General features: G+C 45.1%; 1 protein-coding gene across 1 annotated transcript in view; it reads left to right on the forward strand.

Annotated features, from left to right (window-relative positions):
• The first annotated feature begins 8,624 nt into the window (after nucleotides 1-8,624).
• Nucleotides 8,625-20,523, forward strand: part of rab27b (RAB27B, member RAS oncogene family) — a 182,109-nt gene continuing 170,210 nt past the window's right edge. Inside the window, exon 1 of the mRNA XM_078219808.1 lies at nucleotides 8,625-8,929. Within this exon, the coding sequence (XP_078075934.1) occupies nucleotides 8,925-8,929 (5 nt within the window). The 5' untranslated portion in view covers nucleotides 8,625-8,924. The remainder of the gene's footprint in view (nucleotides 8,930-20,523) is intronic.

The raw sequence follows: 20,523 nt of genomic DNA on the forward strand, positions 1-20,523 counted from the left end.
ATTTCAAATGTAACTCCCTCAGCTGTTGCAAGCTTGGTTTCAAGTCAGATATTTATTTCTTTCAACAATTCTTAATTTTGTGTATAGGCCAAATTCATTCAAGGCCCTATCTAATACACCTGCTGTAACTGGCTGAATCATAGAATTCCTACAGTGCAAAAGGAGACCACTTGGCCCATTGAGTCTCACCAACTCACTGACAGAGTATCATACCCAGGCCTTCTTCCCTGCCCTAGCTCCGTAACCCCATATGCTTACCATTGCTAATCATAGAATCCTACAGTGCAGAAGGAGGCCATTTGGCCCATCGAGCCTGCACCGACCACAAACCCACCCAGATCCTATCCCCGTAACCCTATATATTTACCCTAGGTAGTCCCCCGATACTACAGGACAATTTAGCATGGCCAATCAACCTAACCCATACATCTTTGGATTGTGGCAGGAAACCAGAGCACCCGGAGGAAACCCACGCAGACATGGGGAGAACGTGCAAACTCCACACAGACAGCGACCCAAGCCGGGAATCGAATCCGGGTCCCTGGCGCTGTGAGGCAGCAGCGCTAACCACTGTGCTGCCCCCATCTATAATCCATCTAATGTGTACATCCTAGGACAATAAGGGGCAATTTTGCATGGCCAGTCCACCTAACTTGCACATCTTTGAACTGTGGGAAAAAACCGGGGCACCCTGAGGAAACTCACGCAGACACATGGGGAGAATGTGCAAACCCCATGCAAAAAGGTCACCCAAGGCCAAACACAGGATAGATATCTGACCCCACTTTCACGTCACATCTTTGTCCATTAAAACCTCTCCTTCTGTTATTTCTACTCTCAGTGAGCCCTCTCAGCTTGCCCTTGTCTTTTTTAAAATCTAAAGTGTGATTAGTGGATATTCCCTCTTCTCACACCCTCACTTTGATGAAATCAGATCACATCACACGGTGCTCAGCTCTCTGAGCGGTCATGAAAATTGTGCAACACTTCGCTCCAACCTGGCATCTTCCTGCTGCAGCAGCCTTCCACGCTTTGGGAATTGGCAAGATGTTCTTTTCAGACAGAGGTGGTTCATTAGGTGAGGCAAGTCAGGCACTGACACTCCGAGAACTGTCAGACGTGCTCTGACTGCAGAATGACACAAACATGTGAAATAAATTATTTCAGAATATTCCATGTGCAGATCCATAACTTGGAGTGGAAAACCCTTACGCACAAACTGCATTATTTTCAGGGTGCCAGCCCATTCCACCATGCCCCCCGCGCTCCCACCCCTCCAACCCCTTCTCAAGTCACTGGGTCTCAGTTCCTGCTTTGCAATGTGTGCATCCAAAGACGTTGCAAATGCTTGAAGGGCCTGGTCGCCATGGTGACAAGCTAGCTTGGTGATATAGCGTGTGCCTCACTTACCAAAAAGAACACCAGCCGCTACGGTTTTCTGAATTACTTTATCTCTTATTACTTTCAGTGCCCTGCAGCATGAGTCATGTCCCTTCCCTGCACAGCTTATAAGCTTGTTCGTTGGAGGCATTTTGTTGCATGACACGTCTGAAGAACGTCCTTTCTAACTGTACAGTTTGAAAGACCTGTCTGATTTATATTAAGGGGGTTAGCACTGAAGTAACGCTGAACAATAGGGGTGTGATTGAAATAATAACAGAATTATGTGTCGGAATCACATGCATCAGATGAGAGCAGTCTCTGACTGGAGGCTGATCAATTTGATACAATAAATGGATTCATCAGGGAAAGTGTTCAAACTTAAAAGAAGAGATTTAAAAGCTTAACAATAAAATTCTGCAATCCCTGGAAGTGGCCAAATTTCTTCCCAAGAATGCTATATGAGTGATGGCTTCCTTTCTTGACCTAATCCTTCTAAAGTTTAAGTTTTTAAGTTCATTTATTAATGTCACAAGTAGGCTTACATTCACACTGCAATGAAGTTACACGAAAATCCCCTAGTCGCCACATTCCAGCGCCTGTTTGGGTACACCAAGGGAGAATTTAGCATGGCCAATCCACCTAACCAGCACGTCTTTCGGATTCTGGGAGGAAACTGGAGCACAGGAGGAAGTCCACGCAAACCTGGGGAGAACACGCAGACTCTGCACAGTCACCCAAGCCGGGAATCGAACCCAGTCCCTGGCGCTGTGAAGCAGCCGTATTAATCACTGTGCCACCTTGTCACTGTAGCCACCGTGCCGCCCTAAAACTGTGCGACTCAAGAGTGTATGTAGGATGAATGTGAACAAGATCAAGAGATATCTTGGAAATAAACTGCAAAGAATCTGAAAACTGTCTCATGATGTTGAAAATTATTCCCTGGTGAGGCATCATGCATAGGATGCAAATAAATGTCATGCCCTTAACATTCTGCCAAGTCTTTTGTGAATCAATGAATCAAGAGTTGAGAACTTCAATAAACATTGGAAAAGAAAATCCTACCAGTGTTATTTCAATAAGACTATGGAAAGAAATCAAAACTGTGTATCATGACTTTGCTTTTTTTGCTATTTTTAAAATAGCGAAACCATAAAATGGCTATTAAAGGTCACATGACTCACAAGATTGGCTGTCTGTTCTGGAAGGTTCCAATAGATATTGCAAGAACAAAAGAGTTCCACTCTCATCCTTGTGGAATCTCACATCCCATTGTAAGGCCACATTCTACATCACGAAACTAGACAACTAACAGATGAACTGAAACCATCCCCCCACCACCTCCCCAAGCTGGGACAACAACAAAGACATTGAAACCTCAGCCACCATTTCTTTTAAGTTTATTTATTCGTGTCACAAGAAGGCTTACATTAACACTGCAACCTTGGTGAGACCACATTTGGAATATTGCGAGCAGTTCTGGTCACCTCACTATAAGAAGGACGTGGAAGCATTGGAGAGAGTGCAAAGGAGATTTACCAGGATGCTGCCTGGTTTGGAGGGTAGGTCTTATGAGGAAAGGTTGAGGGAACTAGGGCTTTTCTCTTTAGAGCAGAGGAGGATGAGAGGCGACTTAATAGAGGTTTATAAGATGATGAGGGGGGTAGATAGAGTGGACGTTCAGAGACTATTTCCTCGGGTGGATGTAGCTGTTACTAGGGGGCATAACTATAAGGTTCATGGTGGGAGATATAGGAGGGATGTCCGAGGTAGTTTCTTTGCTCAGAGAGTGGTTGGGGTGTGGAAAGGACTGCCTGCTGTGATAGTGGAGTCGGACACTTTAGGAACTTTCAAGTGGTTATTGGATAGGCACATGGAGCACACCAGAATGATAGGAAGTGGGATAGCTTGACCTTGGTTTTGGACAAAGCTCGGCTCAACATCTAGGGCCAAAGGGCCTGTACTGTGCTGTACTGTTCTATGTTCTATGTTCTAACACTGCAATGAAGTTACTGTGAAAATCCCCTAGTCACCACACTCCAGCACTTATTTGGGTCAATGCACCTTACTTATTTAGTAATAAATAAGTATTATATATTAGTCACAAGTAAGGCTTACATTAACACTGCAACGAATTCCCCTAGCTGTCACACTCCGGCGCCTGTTCCGGTAAATGCACCTAACCAGCACATCTTTCAAACTGTGGGAAGAAACCGGAGGAAACCCATGCAGACACGCGGAGAATGTGCAGACTCCACACAGCCAGTGACCCAAGCTGGGAATCGAACCCGGGTCCCTGGCGCTGTGAGGCAGCAGTGCTAACCAGTGTGCCACTGTGCCGCCCCCACACTCCCTCAGGTAAAGAATGGATTGTAGCCAGTAGTACAAAAACTGCTTGCAAGGCTGCAATTAACTTTTAAAGGGCCAAGTCACATGATTCCCTGCTTTTGGATCATTTTAATATTACGTTTCAACCCTCACAGCTCAGATTGCTGCTTTAACACCAGAAAGAACTCCAGCAGAACTCAGCTAACCAAGTAGCAGACTGCTATCTCTCCACTCCTCAAAACCTGTTTCATTTTTAAAGTCTCTGATCATGTACTGCCATGTGGTCTAAGACACTAAGAAGTCTCACAACACCAGGTTAAAGTCCAACAGGTTTATTTGATAGCACAAGCCACTAGCTTTCGGAGCACTGCCCCTTCATCAGGTGAGTGGGATTTCAGTTCACAAACAGGGCATATATAGATACAAACTCAATTTACAAAATAATGGGTGGAATGCGAGTCTTTACAGGTAATCAAGTCTTAAAAGTACAGACAATGTGAGTGGAGAGAGGGTTAAGCATAGGTTAAAGAGGTGTATATTGTCTCCAGCCAGGACAGTTAGTGAGATTTTGCAAGCCCAGGCAAGTCGTGGGGGTTACAGATAGTGTGACATGAACCCAAGATCCCGGTTGAGGCTATCCTCATGTGTGCGGAACTTGGCTATCAATCTCTGGTACGCCGCAGGTAAGGAAGTCCCGAGGCATGGTACATTGGGAAGACCACGACAACAGATGAATGAACACCGCTCGACAATCACCAGGCAAGAGTGTTCTTTTCCTGTTGGGGAACGCTTTAACGGTCACAGGTATTCAGCCTCTGATCTTCGGGTAAGCGTTCTCCAAGGCAGCCTTCACGACACACGACAATGCAGAGTCGCTGAGCAGAGACTGATAGCCAAGTTCCGCACACATGAGGACGGCCTCAACCGGGATCTTGGGTTCATGTCACACTATCTGTAACCCCCACGACTAGCCTGGGCTTGCAAAATCTCACTAACTGTCCTGGCTGGAGACAATACATATCTCTTTAACCTGTGCTTAACCCTCTCTCCACTCATGTTATCTGTCCCTTTAAGACTTGATTACCTGTAAAGACTCACATTCGAACCATTATTTTGTAAATTGAGTTTATGTCTTTATATGCCCTGTTTGTGAACTGAAATCCCACTCACCTGATGAAGGGGCAGCGCTCCGAAAGCTAGTGGCTTGTGCTACCAAATAAACCTGTTGGATTTTAACTTGGTGTTGTGAGACTTCTTACAGTGTTTACCCCAGTCCAACGCCGGCATCTCCACAACATGTGGCCTAAGCACAGAAAACCCATCGTGCTGCAGCGTCATGTGCTTCAAGGATATCAGTGCTGTTGTTTGCAATCCAGAAATTCCCTCAGACCAAATGCTGTCACAAATGAAACACCTTCTGAACTTTGACTTCTTCAACTCTGGAGATCACGCGAACTAATATTCATTTGTGTGGTTCTTTTACAGCTGTTGCCCATAGTTGTAAATCTTCCTCTGTTCTATCTCCTGCATAATGTATATGGCTGTGTGAGGTTGCAAACAGTTCTCCGCCCATGGGTTTGAATGTGAATAAACTAACCTTCTAGTTAAACATAATGTGAGTTTTCTACAAGTTATTATTAAATTGGAATCACACAAACAGAGAGTTTGGGAAAACGTGCTACAGCCTACTTTAAAAATAATTCAGAAGCACCTCTTAAGGACAGATGGAGAAAGCATAAAGAAGTTTAGTTTCCCCACCTCCTGTCTGTAACATTAGATATCTATGATTTTCACCCAATAAATGGAATACAGTTGTGCTGCAGTTTTCACTATATGAAGCAGACATTCAACTGAGACTTTGGAGACCATTTAAATGTGCCAGTCACCTCAGTTCAAAAATGGAATGGTCATGGGTCTGAAATAAGTTATTGTTGTCAGATGAATCAAACCAGAGCAATCAAACAACAGCAAAACTGAAATATAATTGCGACAAATCTAGCACCAACTGTTCGCTCTAATCTCTTCACTGGTATGTTTTGTGCACCATGATGAATCATCCTTGGTGATTTCTCTCAAACCCTTTCATTATTAAAGCGAAAAGTCCAGTGAGAGTTGTGAAAGAAGAATTGCATTTTTAGTTAAAACAAAGGCATTTGAAAAGAGACAAGAATTGCTGTGAGCTATTTTGATCAAGGTGACAAATAAAATTTAATGGTGTGTCTCTGCATAGATTACATTATAGTCTTGACTATTTTCAGGATTTGCAAGTACTTTCATTTTCATAGCCAATGAAACCATCTGCTTGCTTTTTTAATGTAACGCGAGATTCAAAGGCATAAAGATTATAAAAAAGGGATTCATTATTCCACTGGCATCAAATATTTACAGACTAATGGAAAAGCATAACTTAGAGGAACAAACTTTTTGCAATGGATGCTCATGGATCACACTCCAAATCCACCAGCAGTCAACCAAGAGTTCAACTCATTAACCTCAGCTAATGTTCTGGGGACCTGGGCTTGAATCCCGCCGCGGCAGATGGTGGAATTTGAATTCAATAAAAAATATCTGGAATTAAGAATCTACTGATGACCATGAAACCAATGTTGATTGTCGGAAAAACCCATCTGGTTCACTAATGTGGAAGGAAATCTGCTGTCCTTACCTGGTCTGGCCTACATCTGACACAGTAAGAAGTCTCACAACACCAGGTTAAAGTCCAACAGGTTTATTTGGTAACAAAAGCCACTGGCTTTCGGAGCACTGCTCCTTCGTCAGGTAATTTAATAATAAATAATAATAATAAATAATAATAATGGATAATAGACTTACCTGATGAAGGAGCAGCGCTCCGAAAGCTAGTGGCTTTTGCTACCAAATGAACCTGTTGGACTTTAACCTGGTGTTGTGAGATTTCTTATTGTGTTTACCCCAGTCCAACGCCGGCATCTCCACATCATGACTACATATGACTCCAGAGCCACAGCAATGTGGTTGACTCTCAACTGCCCTTGGGCAACTAGGGATGGGCAATAAATACTGGCCAGCCAGTGGCGCCAATGTCCCACAAATGGATAAGAAAAAAAGAATGAAACCAGGACTCTAGGGTTAAATTACGAGGAGAGTTTACCCAAACTAGGATTGCATTCCTTGGAATTGAAAAAACCTACGAGTGACTTGATCAAATTTTTCAAGCAATTACAATGAATAAATAGGGTAGAGAGGGAGAAACTATTTCCACTGGTCAGGAAGTCCTAAGACTACAACCAAAGTCTAAAAATAAAAGCCAGACTTTTCAGGATTGGAGTTGGGAAACACTCCTATATGGAAAGGGTGGTAGATGTTTGGAACTCGCTTCCATAAAAGGCAATTAATTCGAGATTAACTGTTAATATTAAAGCTGAGATTGATAGTTTTTAGTTATCCAGATATTAAGGAACATTTGGCTATGGTGGGCATTTGGAGTTAGGTAGTAAATCAGCCATGCTTCTATATGGTGGCCATGATGTGGAGATGCTGGCGTCGGACTGGGGTAAGCACAGCAAGAAGTATGGTGGACCAGGTTCATGGTATTAAAAGGCCTGTTCTTATGTTCCTATTCTAGAAAGCAGCTCGGAGTGAATGTGGTGTTGGTAGTTTGAGGACAGTGTGGCATTGGAATAGAATTGCAGAGTTGTATGCAAGAGTGAGTTATAGTGCATCACAGCACACAGGGAGGCCCTTCAGCCCATCATGTATGCATCAGCTACCAAAGCACCCATCTATTCTACTCACATTTTCCAGCAATTGATCCATAGACTTCTGGCGTTTCATGTGTTCATCTAAGTGCTTCTTAAATGTTGTGCGGGTTCCTGCCTCTACCACCCTTTCAGGTGCTGAGTTCCAGATCCCCACCACCCTCTGGATTTCAGGTGATGCAACAGTAAAACTGAAACCGTTTTGATTATGGTGTGAGAGCCATTTGATCACATTGGCTCTTGGTCAATTGATCATAGTATGAGGGCTACTGGCGAAGGGTGATAAGGGTAAATGGACGAGATTACACTGTTGACATAATCCAAAGGTCAAATTAGCACATGAATTAAACAGGGTTGCAAGCAAAGCAAAGACAATAGAATAAATAATTAGTGGTGAAATTGGTGAGCCTGGACACAGGGCAATCAAACAGAACAGCAGAAGCAGGGAGAAAGATAGAATCCATGATAGACAGTGAGAGGAACAACGCAGGGAAGGGGCCGAGGGGTTCTATCCAGAGAATTGGGCAATACCTTTTCCCTAATATCTCTGTGCCATTGCTAAGTGATTATAAAGATCTTATTTGCCTCATATCAATGAAACCATCAGTCAATAAAGAGTCTCCTTCCAATTGCTTACAAACTTAGTGCAAAAATTAGATTCTTCAAAGGAAATGTTATTTTCCTTTGGGATTGGCACGGTGGCACAGTGGTTAGCACTGCTGCCTCACAATACCAGGGACCCAGGTTCGATTCCTGGCTTGCGTCCCTGTCTGTGCAGAGTCTGCATGTTCTCCCCTTGTCTGCTTGGGGTTCCTCTGGTTTCTTCCCACAGTCTGAAAGACATGCAGGTTAGGTGCATTGGCTATGCTAAATTCTCCCTCAGTGTACGGGCACAGGTGTTGGAGTGTGGCCGCTCGAGGATTTTCACAGTAACTTCATTGCAGTGTTAGTGTAAGCCTACTTGTGACACCACTAAATAAACTTTAAAATCATTGCGTTTATTTCTTTTTTTGCTGATCTTCCATTTCCCAGTTTGAGGAGTTGCCACAGGGAGATATTTGGGAGGATGAGGTTTGTTCTGTTACAGCTGCTGCTGGAAGTGCAGCAGCGTTAGGACCTGAGGGTCCCGGAGTTTGCTCCATCTCCAGGATGGAGGAGCTCAGCGCCGCCGCTGCGATCAGTCCCCAGGACACTGGGAGGAGAAGGAGGGATTCTGGCAATTGCACAGCAGTCAGCTCTTCCTCTGCCTCTCCGGTTCCGTGTGGACATTTCCCGAGTGGACTGGACCCGGGCGAACAGATTGTGAAGCCTACCCCCCCACCCCCCCTCCCCTGTCTCTCTCCCTCTGTCGTAGCAAATCTTGCGAAAACTGGATGAAAATCTCAGTTGTGTGCGATCAGATCTGTGCTGAAGACCAGCAAAGGAATGGACTAGTTATTTGCATTTTTTGTTGTTGAAGAAGGCTAACCTACCAGCCGTATGAAGTAAGTACATATCTGTATACTGTATTTCGGTAGGTAATGCATTATTTTCCTGTATGGGCTTTGCTTTTGGGGCTTTTAAAAAAAAAATTCATTTTAGGTTTTTTTTCCCACTGAGACTTTTTTTTATTTCAGTGTACAGTAAATAGATTGCTGGACATGCCTTTGCCTCCCAGATTTATTGAGATTCTCCTTCATGTTTTATATCTGAACTCGTGTTTTTCTTGCACATTCTAGCCCGCTGTAAGAGAGGGAAGTGTTGTATTTGTCTGCCTAACTGCTGGGCTACAGTCCAATCCTGGGTGCACCCTCTATAAACTTGTGTTCCCTTGCCTTAGTCTTCGCAGTTCCAGGCTGCGGTGTGTCACTTTTTAATGAGCTGTCGCAGAGGGAATCAGTGTCATTATTGAGATGCCGAATGAAGTTAGTGAGGAAAAGTTCCACACACATGAGTAATGAACATCTATCTGTATGCTCACCCTAGTCCAGAAAGGTGAACGAGAAAGCTAACATTTATATAGCGCCTTTCTGGACCTCCTCTTGGCACTTTACAGATTTACGTTGAAGTATTTCTGAATTGTAGTCATTGTTGTAATGCAGGCAATAATGTTGACAACTGTTAATCATTAAGAATTTCGAGTGTATATATAAGGGTTGCTGAAATTCTTTTACTCCCAGGATGTCACTGGCTAAGTCATCATTCTTAATTACCCATCCCTAATTACCTCTGCCCTTCTTGAACCGCGGCAGTCCATATGGTGTAGGTGCACCCACTGTACTGTTAGGAAGGGAGTTCCAGAGGTTCGATTCAGTGACAGTGATGGAATGGTGATTTAGTTCCAAGTCACAATGATCGGTGGCCCAGCGGGCAGCTTGCAGGCATTGGTGTTCCCATGTTTCTGCTGTACTTGTCCTTCTAGACAGTAGAGTTTGGAGGTTCTGAAGATCCTGTTGAGGAAATCTTGGTGAGTTGCAGTGCACCTTGTCAAGGGTACACACTGCTGCCACTGTGTATTGATGGTAGAAGGTGTAAACGTTGAAGCAGGTGGTTGGCTGCCAATCAAGCGGGCTGCTTTGTCTTGGATGGTGTTGAGATTCTTGAGTGTTGTTGGAGCAGAACTCATCCAGACAATTGGAGACTATTCCATCACACTCCTGATTTGCGTCTTGTAGATGTTGTTCAGGCTTTGTGAATCAAGAGGTGAGTTACTCACCGCAGGATTCCTAGCCTTTGCCCTGCTCTGGCAGCCACAGTATTTATATAGCTTGCCCAGTTCAGTTTCTGGTCAATGGTAACCCCAGGGATTTTGATAGTGGGGGATTCAACAATGATAATGTCATTGTGTCAATGGGCGATGATGAGATTCACTCTTGTCGGAGATGGTCATTGCCTGGCACTTGTGTGGTGCAAATGTTACTTGCCACTTATCATCTCAAGCCTGTATATTGTCCAGATCTTGCTGCATATAAGCGTGGACTGCTTCAGCATCTGTGAGTTCTGAATAGCGCTGAACGTTGTGCAATCATCAGCGAACATCCCCACTTCTGACATTATGATGGAAGGAAGGTCATTGAGGAAGCAGCTGAAGATGGTCGCACCGAGGGCATTATTTTGAAATTCCTGTAGTGATGTCCTGGGATTGAGATGATTGATCCCCACCAACCACCACCACCTTCCTTGCACTTGGTATGACTCCAACCAGTGGAGAGCTTTATCCTCATTTAGATCGACTTCAATTTTTCTAGGGTTGCTTGATAAAAGAAAGGCCTCCAGTTATATAGTGTTTTTCATGATCACCGGATGTCTCAAACACATTTACTGCCAATGAACTACTTTATGCAGTGTAGTTACTGCTGTAAAGTAGGAAACATGGCTTTCAATCTGCATACCTCTACAAACAGCAATGTGGCAATGAACAGATAATCTGTTTTCTGATGTTGATTGATGGACAGGTATTGACCAGGACACCAGGGATAACTCCCCTACTTTTCTTCAAAATAGTGCCATTGGAATTTTTTATATCCACCCCAAGGGGGCAGTTGGAGCATCAGTTTAATATTTCACTTGGAACGTCGCATCTCCAGCAGTGCAGTGCTCCCTCAGTACTGCACTGGACTGGAATGTCAGCTTTGATTTTTACACTGAACCCCTGAGATTGAACTTGAAGTGGAGATGCCGGCGTTGGACTGGGGTAAGCACAGTAAGAAGTCTCACAACACCAGGTTAAAGTCCAACAGGTTTATTTGGTAGCAAATACCATAAGTTTTCGGAGCACAGCTCCTTTGTCAGATGGAGTGGATATCTGTTCTCCAACAGTGCACAGACACAGAAATCAAGTTACAGAATACTAATTAGAATGCAAATCTCTACAGCCAGCCAGGTCTTAAAGGTACAGACAATGTGGGTGGAGGGAGCATTCAACACAGGTTAAAGAGATGTGTATTGTCTCCAGACAGAAGATCAGGGGGAAAGCTGTGGGGGTTACTGATAATGTGACATAAATCCAACATCCCGGTTTAGGCCGTCCTCATGTGTGCGGAACTTGGCTATCAGTTTCTGCTCAGCGACTCTGCGCTGTCGTGTGTCGTGAAGGCCGCCTTGGAGAACGCTTACCTGAAGATCCAAGGCTGAATGCCCGTGACTGCTGAAGTGCTCCCCCACAGGAAGAGAACAGTCTTGCCTGGTGATTGTCGAGCGGTGTTCATTCATCCGTTGTCGTAGCGTCTGCATGGTTTCCCCAATGTACCATGCCTCGGGACATCCTTTCTTGCAGCGTATCAGGTAGACAACGTTGGTAGACAACTTGAATCCAGAGCCGTGCAAGTTAAAGGTGAGCCACAGCTGGTACTCACTACATCAGGTCAAACTCCGCCATGATACCCAGCCCAGTTACTCTCATCCCAACTCTGGAACTTCATTTCTATTCTATCAAACTCCCACACAGTTTTCTAGTCTCTGCACATAAGACCCTCATCCTTGGTATTTATGCTGCTAAATGGTTTTGCATTTCCTGCAAGGCTTTCAAATCATTCCTAAAGTATCATAAAGTTAAGAAAGCCCACTAACGCCACTACTTTCTCAGGAGGCTAAGGAAATTCAGCATGTCCGCTACAACTCTGTTGAATTTTTACATAGAAAGCATCCTTTCCGGATGTTTCACAGCTTGATATGGCTCCAGCTCCGACCAAGACTGCAAAAATCTACAAAGGGTTGTGAACGTAGCTCTGACCACCATGCAAACCAGCCTCCCATCCATTGGACGGAATTTTATGAGAATGATTCTAAGTGTCCAGCTCGTGTGAAAATGGGAATGTCCCTGATCCATTTTTTGGTCAAGTTTTCACACCCAATCTTACAGACTTAGACATTGAGAATATGGGTTAGACCATTTCTAGCAGCTGCAGGCAGTGGGCTGGGCTTAATTCACCAGCCAGACTGCAGAGAGAGCTATGGAGCATGTGCAGACCTCAGATTCTGCAGATCCCCCCTCTCCAAATCCAATCACAGGCAGAGCGCAGCGGCCCCACCTCTCCCTCCCCAGTTGGGCTGCCGCTTCAGGCCCTGCCCCCTATTGGCCCCGCCCCTGGCACTACCCATTGGGTATTGCCAAGGTGCCAAGCTGGCAGTTTGCTCAAGGGGCACCCCCTCCCCCTTGCCCTCGGTTCACCGGGGGGGGTCTCAATGGCCTCCGGCTCCACCAGCGAGGGCAACATGTCTGTTCCCCGTTCATGGGGAGCAGGTGTTTCCCTCGCTGAAGAGACCCAAACCCAGCGAGGCCGCAAAGGCAAGTGAGCCTGAACGATTGAGCGCCGGACTCAATAAACACAGGCAAATGAAGATTAGAATATATTTAAATAATTTATTCAGCCTCTCGCCCATTTCCGGTGAGAGACTGACCTTGCCGGAAATCCGGCTCTTGTAAGATCGCGAGAGCCGCGAAATCGGCCATGATCCTGATTTCTTGGCTCTCGCGCGATTTTACCGGCTTGCTCTGCTCATCGATGGGTGGGGCGAGCCGGTAAAATCCCAGCTATTGACTGTCTACACTTCCCGCTGCCTCAGAAAAGCAGTCAGCATAATCAAGGACCCCACGCACCCCGGACATTCTCTCTTCCACCTTCTTCCGTCAGGTAAAAGATACAAAAGTCTGAGGCGATGTACCAACTGACTCAAGAACAGCTTCTTCCCTGCAGCCCTCAGACTTCTGAATGGACCTACCTCGCATTGACTGTAACACTATATTCTGCGCCCTCTCCTTTCCTTCTCCCCTATGAACGGTATGCTTTGCCTGTATCGTGCTCAAGAAACAAAACTCTTCACTGTATCCCAGTAGGTGTGACAATAATAAATCAAATCAAATTGAACACATGATTCTAGCGAGGCCTAACCAACGATGTCTGGATATTAAGCTTAACTTTGCTTTTGTACTCTTCTGTTTATAAAGCCTGTGTCTTTTTGAACAGCCTTTTCAACTTGTTTTGTCACCTTGAAAGATGTCTCTGTAACCACTATAATCTCCTCCCCAGGGCCCCTCTTGTACCATTTAGTTTACAGTTTCATCATTTTTTTTTCCTTTCAGAATGTATCACTTCACATTTATGTGCATTACTTTTAGTCAGCCATGTATGTGCCCAGTTCACCAGTCTGTCTATGTGTCCATTTGTAGTCTGCTACTACCTTCCTCTATGTTGGGGTATGAGTTACTGCCCTTCTCCCAGCAAGGGTATCGTCAACACTGTATTCTCAAGGACTTACGACTGGGAAACCAGAGAGCCCACCTGAGTCAAGTGGTAGGCGCTGTTAAATAGGGCAAATAGGGACAATAGGGATGCTGTGACATATATAGGTGCCCATTTGCTGTTTTAGTATTTATGTAGATGGTTCTTACTGGTGACCAAGCCAGCAACAAGCCCAGAAAGTAAGATTTGATTTATTTGCCTGGGGCTTGGAAGCACTAGAGTTCTCATCAGTCAGTCTGCAGTTCAGCAGCTGACTGGTATCATGCGTGGAATCTTTTCCTCTAAACATATTTTGGTGTTAAGTCCATTTCTGGGTAAAGATCCCACACAGATCACAGGGATGAGGACATAGGCTATTATCCTGAAGTGGCCAATTGGGAATCTGTCTCTGCCTTCGCTGTCCAATTAAGGATGGTGGGTGAGTTTGTCGAGATGGGAGTGTGGATTATCACAGCCCACTCCAATGGAAAATTCCCACTATGGGAGTGCTGCCGGGCACCAGGCTGATGGAACAGCAGGGAGGCACCTCAACCACCATTTGGGTCTGTGGAGCAGCTGAAAAGTTACATACATTGGGTCATTGGACATCTTTTTTAATGTATGCACTAATCACCAAACCAGGCAATAGGTTCCGCAGTGGCTAAATAGAGCTCTCTGAGCCCTCTGCTGAATTGTGCCGAAGGGCATTCTTCAAGAATGTGAGTCACTGATTGGAGTGCAGCACAGCTGCAGTTCGGGTTTCCGGCAAGGCCCCATTTGCTCCGATTTGCTGCACAAAGGCCATGGCCAGTGCAGAAACAGTTGTGAAGTGCCCAATCTTGGCGTGGCAGGTTGAAGCCGGGTGGGTGGGCTGTGGCATCTGTGGTGAGGAAATGGTTTTTACTGGTGGCATGTTGGTTCCATTCCTGCTGCCACAGGGCCTTTGCTGTTAGGCTCACTGGTCTTAGCCGTTCAGGCTGGCATGAGGGGAGATGAGCAACGGGTGGATTAGTAAGGTCCTTGTGTAATGGCAGGCAGTAACCCTGGGAGAAATGAGAGAGTTTGCGGTAACCCTGGGAGAAGTGAGAGAGACAGGGAAAAGTTAAAAAGAAGACAGGGAGAAGTTAGAACAAAGTTCCCGGTAAGGAAAGAAGACAGAGAAAATAGGAGGTGTGCTTCAAAACCTTTTTATATAGAGGTGTGTCTAGGGATCTGAAGTCAGAACTGATTGCAACCTTCCCTCAAATTCAAGATGTTATTATTTATTTATTATATCACTTTGTAGTCTGCTTTTGAATGGCAAGGCTTTTCTGATCAACAAAGCATAAATGATGTGTGATCAACAGAGCATTCGCAGGTATGCACTGTCTTCCTGGTAGCTGCAGGGACTTTGTCTGGAGCTACAATTGAATGAAGACTTTCGTCATGATGAGGTAGATGTGCTGATGACATAGAGGGTGACAGAGAACAAAGAGATTCCATCATCTGCTTGTGGTCAAAGGTCTTCAGTCGGAGCTCATTGAAGAATGATTCTGTGAAACATTCTCTGCTCCCTTGAATTCATGACCATGTCTACCAGTTGTCCTAGTGCTTAGATCCTCCGTAAAATTCCATCCAGTCCAAGGCCAATATTAACATTCATGTTAGCTGACATTGCTATTACAGGAATAGCCTAAAATCTCAACACAGTTGATCATCTCATTGCATTACAAGAACTGTGCAAGAAAACTTATTGTGCCCTTTTGTCTACATTGGTGCTGCTGTGATGTACTTCCCCAATGGCTATAGCATTGGAGGTGGAAAGGATATGTGTCACAGTCCACTGCTGTCAGCTGAGAAGGTTGTCTTTCTGGCACCACGATGGCCATTGTTTGAAGGGGTGGAGAAGTGTCCAGATATTGTCATCCTGGGAGAGGGCACCATGGTCCACACCTTTGTCCACACAACTGCCTCAGCAAATTGTCAAAAGGACATAGATAAAGGGGAGGACAGACAAGGATAACACATACTGGCACTGGTAAACCTCGATAGATAGAAACATAGAACATAGAAACATAGAAAAACTACAGCACAAAACAGGCCCTTCGGCCCCACAAGTTGTGCCGAACATATCCCTCCCTACCTTTTAGGCCTACCTATAACCCTCCATCCTATTAAGTCCCATGTACTCATCCAGGAGTCTCTTAAAAGACCCTATAGAAACATAGAAAATTACATGAGTGGCAGTGCCATGCCGCATTGGTTATCTTGTGAGAGAAAGTTGAGTGGAAAGAGAAGCGAAAGGGAAAAGTGTATGGCTGTCGGCCTGGCTATTCATAATGCGTATGCTCTCTCTGCAATGGTGATTGGTGTCAGAGTTTGCATTGTACCAGGATTCTCCTGTCAGAACTATAAAATTGATAGAATCCCTACAATGCAGGAGGAGGCCATTTGGCTCATCATGTCTGCACCGACTCTCTGAAAAAGCATTCCACTCTTGCCCTCTCCTTCACCCTATCCCCGTAACTCCACGTATTTACCATGGCTAATCTACCTAACCTACACATCTTTGGACTGTGGGAGGAAACTAGTGCGCCCGAAAGAAAACCACGAAGGCACAGGAAAAATGCGCAGACTCTAAATAGGCAGTCACCCAAGGCTGGAATCGAACGCAGGTCTCTGTTGCTGGGCTAACCACTGTGCCACAGTGCTGTTCCTAAAGTCTTTCTTCAATGTTTGCCAGAAATCCCTGTAAAATGAGTTAAAGTGGATTAATGTGTGGCTGTTTGAAAGGCTTTGAAGACGTGTAAGACAGCTTAACGCAGTGTGCATGCTGAGAGGAAGAAGAAGAAGCACATGTAGGCAAGAGGAGGAGGTCATTTTGAGGGCAGGTATTGATATGTAGCAGAAGCTCTTTCCAGATCCTTCCAGGCTGCTGTAAATCAGTTCTTGCAAAATGAACTTGCCCCAAGGGATAAATTGTGTACCTATTTGCGTGTACCATAGCTCCAAGACTTGAGCACATAATCTAGACGGGTGAAGTGCAGCAGTGAGGGAATGCTGCTTTATCAGAGGTGTTTTCCTTCAATGTAATTTTAAACTGAGACCTTGACTGCTCCGGTGATTTACATAGACATTAAGAATCCGTCGGTAGGGAGTTCACTCAAGTATTCTGGCTAACTCTCAGACAACACCATGGAAAAATATCAAATAGTCATTCATCTCACCAGTGGTAGTAAGACTTTCAGAATGGCTGCTGTATTTATCATCGGGGGTACCTGCACTTCAGAGTGATTCATTATATGTAAATTGTGCTGCTGTATTTGGTAATCCCCAAAACCGGAGCTCAAATCTCTTGGAGATTTCAAAAAGTGAAATCAGTTTAATAACAGAAATCTGTAAAAATGACCATAAACTGCTGGATTGTCATAAAATACAACTGGTTGGCTAAGTTTCTTAAGCTGAGGAAACATGTTGGCTTTACCTCACCTGGCCTGTGTATTACTCCTGTCCTGCTTCAACATGATACATTTTTAACTAACTTCTGTAATGACATAGCATGCCACTCAGTGGTATCATGGTATCACTTAAATCCTAGAAGTCCCGAGACAACATTGTGAGTGGAACCTTATGAAGCCAGGCTTGGAGGTAGGGAGGGAAATTTGGAAATGCTACATTAATCTTTTGGGGCTAACGGGACCAAGGGATATGGGAGGAAGACGGGATCAGGATATTGAATTTGATGATCAGCCATGATCAAAATAAATGGTGGAAGAGGCTCAAAGGGCTGAATGGCCTGCTCCTGCTTCTATTTTCTATGTTTCGATATTAATACAGTAAGAAGTTTAACAACACCAGGTTAAAGTCCAACAGGTTTATTTGGTAGCAAAAGCCACACAAGCTTTTGGAGCCCCAAGCTCCTTCTTCAGGTGAGTGGGAATTCTGTTCACAAACAGGGCATATAAAGACACAAACTCAATTTACATGAATAATGGTTGGAATGCGAATACTTACAGCTAATCAAGTCTTTAAGATACAAACAATGTGAGTGGAGAGAGCATTAAGACAGGCTAAAGAGATGTGTATTGTCTCCAGACAGGACAGTCAGTGAAACTCTGCAGGTCCAGGCAGGCTGTGGGGATTACAAATAGTGTGACATGAACCCAATATCTTGGTTGAGGCCGTCCTCATGTGCGTGGAACTTGGCTATCAGTTTCTGCTCAGCGACTCTGCACCGTCGTGTGTCGTGAAGGCCGCCTTGGAGAACGTTTCCGCATTCCAACCTTGCCTTCCAGACTGTTGCATTCTCCCTCTCTACCTGTCCATTTCCCCTGGGGTTGTAGCTGGTAGTCCGACTCGAGGCTATGCCTTTAGAGAACAGGCACTGACGCAGCTCATCACTCATGAAGGAGGATCCCCGGTCGCTATGGAACCGAACAGGGTGAAGAGGCCGTGCAGGGCCCTGACGACCATGGCTGAAGTCATATCCGGACAGGGAATGGCGAAAGGGAATCGGAAGTACTCCTCTATAATGTTGAGGAAATAGATGCTGCGGTCAGAAGAAGGAAGGGGCCCTTTGAAATCAATGCTGAGGCGTTCAAAGGGGCAGGTGGCTTTGATGAGGTGTGCCCTGTCCGGCCGATAGAAGTGTGGCTTACACTCCGCGCAGACCGGGCAGTGTCTGGTTATAGACCGGATGTCCTCAACAGAATAGGGCAGGTTACGGGCCTTAATAAAATGGTAGAGTCTGGTGATTCCCGGGTGACAGAGGTCATTGTAGCTGGTTCACTTGCGCTGGCACATGTTCCGCGAGACAGAGCGTCCGGAGGCTCATTGAGCTTCCCGGGCCGGTATAAGATATCATAATTGTAGGTGGAGAGAAGTATTCGCATTCCAACCATTATTCATGTAAATTGAGTTTGTGTCTTTATATGCTCTGTTTGTGAACAGAATTCCCACTCACCTGAAGAAGAGGCTTGGGGCTCCGAATGATTGCGTGGCTTTTGCTACCAAATAAACCTGTTGGACTTTAACCTGGTGTTGTTAAACTTCTTACTGTGTTTATCCCAGTCCAACGCCGGCATCTCCACATCATCGATATTAATACACCACAGCACTAGGGAGAGGTGTTCCTGCATACATGCAGATACAGTCAGTGACATCATAGTGCCATCTGGCTGGTTGGTTCACAAAATCTTGAAAGAGTAAATGAAAATTAGAAGTGGCACCATTGAGAGAAACGCACTCCTGAGACAGACTGGAAGTCTTATAAACAGAAGTAAAAGCCGAAACACATGAAATCAGAGAAGACAAAAATGTGAGGAGGAAAAAAATGAAATAAGAGCAAGGAGCAGACCAAAAATTTCACTGCACATTTTATTCATTGGAAGGAAGCACATTGATAGATTTCAATCTTAAACATCATCAGCATTCATTGCAAGAAAATTCAAAATCAGGAAGATGGCAAACACCAGTCAGGCAAAGCACAGGTTCTCAAACTTTACATCTTTATCATGAAGGGAAGAAAGATGAGCACACGTTGATATTTGACAAATCAAGTTATTAATTAATCCTTTACAAAAATCCCACAGTTCAATCAAATGTGCAATTACACCAAAGAATGAATGTTAAAAGGAGAAGTTCCTGCACAGAAATCAAATACAAAAAGAAACCTAAACAGTAATTATACTAAATATTGCTATGGGCGGCACGGTGGCACAGTGGTTAGCACTGCTGCCTCACAGTGCCAGGGTCCCGGGTTCAATTCCAGCTTCGGCTGACTGTCTGTGTGGAGTTTGCACATTCTCCCCGTCTCTGTGTGGGTTTCCTCCGGTTTCCTCCCACAGTCCAAAGATGTACAGGTTAGGTTGATTGGCCATGGTAAATTGCCCCTTAGTGTCAGGGGGACTAACAGTGTAAATGTGTGGGATTATGGGGATAGTGGGATTGTGGTCGGTGCAGTCTTGATGAGCCGAATGGCCTCCTTCTGCACTGTAGGGCTTCTACCCCGACTCCATTTGTGTTGGATTAACAGTGATGACGAATTGGAAGAGTTTGAATGGTAATAGTGCTGATGTCTCTGCCCGTGTTGAACTGGAGTGAGTTTGGATTGAGTCTCTGCTGTCGGGATGGATTGCTTTGCTCACTCTGTGTAAGTGAGATAAAAAACACATCTAGACAAATTCTCTCACGTTGCTACTTCTGGTAAAATTATCAATGGATTTGAAAGAAGGTTTTGAACTTCTGACACCATTTTGATGATGTCATTGCCTTTGTTTGCACATCACATGCACAATTTTTTCTTTCAAGTAGTGGGTTACAGTGTTTTTTTTAGACAAATCTGTGTTGGGCAGGTCCCTAACATGTTGCCATCTTGTCAGAGGAGAGTGAGACAGGCATCAGCTACCCGCTCAGCGACCGGGTAATTGTGAACAATTGGGTGTCCACTTGGCTACAAAATGGTGATGCCATCAAGTCATGCCCAGTGGCAGACAGGCATCCCCATTGAGAGCAAATGCCTGGGAATGGCCTCCTGGCAGCAGGCGGGAGAGGGGAAAGCAGTGAAGCTTCCGTTGAATTGCTGCTCCACCTTTGGGGCCCCGGATGCCAGAGGGCCACAGCCGTGGATGCACGTCATTCAGGTCAATCTGCCCTGGCAGCTGTGATCATTTGAAGCTTTTTTGAAGTCCTCAGTAGGTGCCTCAATCTACTCACAGTCTCACAGTGGGCCTGCCCTGAACCTTGGGTGCTCCACTTGGCACTCCTATCTGCGCAGCGCACCAGCCATCGTTAATTAGACAGGGCTCCAATGGGCCGCTCCAGTCAAATCACCCAGGCGGGTGGACCTCATAAACCATCGGGACTGGGACGCAGAAATGAACTGTCTCTTGTTTCCAAAC

The sequence above is a fragment of the Mustelus asterias genome, chromosome 1 (assembly GCF_964213995.1).
Source record: "Mustelus asterias chromosome 1, sMusAst1.hap1.1, whole genome shotgun sequence".
Taxonomy (NCBI): Eukaryota; Metazoa; Chordata; class Chondrichthyes; order Carcharhiniformes; family Triakidae; genus Mustelus; species Mustelus asterias.